The 1,315-nt window shown below is 40.2% G+C and overlaps 1 protein-coding gene across 1 annotated transcript; it reads left to right on the top strand.

The window, feature by feature from the left end:
* The first annotated feature begins 12 nt into the window (after positions 1-12).
* LOC129571141 (gastrula zinc finger protein XlCGF8.2DB-like) lies at positions 13-1,050 on the top strand. The gene has a single exon (XM_055450906.1). It carries the CDS (start codon positions 13-15, stop codon positions 1,048-1,050), a length of 1,038 nt encoding a protein of 345 aa, XP_055306881.1.
* Positions 1,051-1,315: the final 265 nt, after the last annotated feature.

Raw genomic sequence — 1,315 nt, 5'->3', positions numbered from 1 at the left:
ATTTTCTGTGAAATGGAAATAAAACAGGAGCCGACAGTCAAACAAGAAACAGAAAATGACGACTGCATTGTGACGGTGTCACGATCATCATACACGGTCAACAGTGTGATACATGAAAACTCGATTGGTGACGAGCAAATGGGTAGCACCGACGATTGCATTGATTTTCACCATTTGTCTCAAGTGAAATGGAAAGTAAAGATTAAGGAAGAGGTGAATCAAGTTGCTATTAAAAAAGGTGACAAAAATCACCAACCACAAAACAGTCCGATGTCGAATAAATTGAATGGTGGTGATGGTGGTGCAGTCGGCAAGAAGGACAAAGTGAACAATGCTCGTGACGAGAAGAAGCCACCTGAAGGCAAGGCAACTGGAAAGCGACACAAGTGTTCATTGTGCGAGTATGTCACTAATTTTGTCAGTCGTTTTAATCAGCACATGCTCAAGCATACTGGCGAACGACCATTTCCATGCCACGTGTGCCCGAAACGATTCATCCAAAAACATTGCCTACAATCGCACATGAAAGCACACGTCGATGAATTTCTGTTCAGTTGTTCAACTTGTTTGCAAGGATTTCATCGAAGCGAGGAGAAGGTGGAACATGAATCTGGTTGTAAGGTGCGTCGCTACGAGTGTCATCTGTGCAAGAAATACTCTACTTTGCAAAAGTCGAATTTGGAAGTTCATCTGCGCGTGCATACCGGTGAGAGGCCATTCGAATGCGACCATTGCTCAATGAAATTCAACCACTCAAAAACTTTGAAATGCCATCTCAAAACCCACACCAGTCTTCATCCATTAAAATTCAAGTGTTCAACTTGCTTCAAGATCTTTGCACAACAAATGGAAAAAGAAAGTCACGAAGTCAATTTCAAGCGACGCGGATTCGAATGTGATCTTTGTAAGACGTACACAACTGATCATAAAGGACATTTGATGAACCACATGCGAATCCACACTGGTAAAAAGCCATTCCGATGTGAAACATGCTCGAAGTGCTTCTCGCAAAAGGCAAATCTCAACAGACACAAGAAAATGCACAAGTAGCTCTCCGCTGCAATTAAAATTTAACACATCGAATAAAACAACTCGTGTTCAAACAAATTGCTTTGAATAAAAATAAACACAAGGATGTATTAAGCATAAAATCTGGTCTTATTATTTAAAAATTCCCGATGCATTGTGTTGATTATGAAGCTGAAACCCAAATAAATATTTTCCTTTTTGTCAATCACATCTAATAGCTGTCACCTACAGATAATGCTGGCCTCCGCAAAAATAACATTTGAATCTGTTGCACATTTCTGTTGTA

The sequence above is a fragment of the Sitodiplosis mosellana genome, unplaced genomic scaffold (assembly GCF_009176505.1).
Source record: "Sitodiplosis mosellana isolate CC-2019 unplaced genomic scaffold, AAFC_SMos_1.0 Smas_scaffold_1409, whole genome shotgun sequence".
Lineage (NCBI taxonomy): Eukaryota > Metazoa > Arthropoda > Insecta > Diptera > Cecidomyiidae > Sitodiplosis > Sitodiplosis mosellana.
Note: the sequence above shows the minus strand (reverse complement) of the source record. Positions and strands in the feature narration are given on the sequence as shown.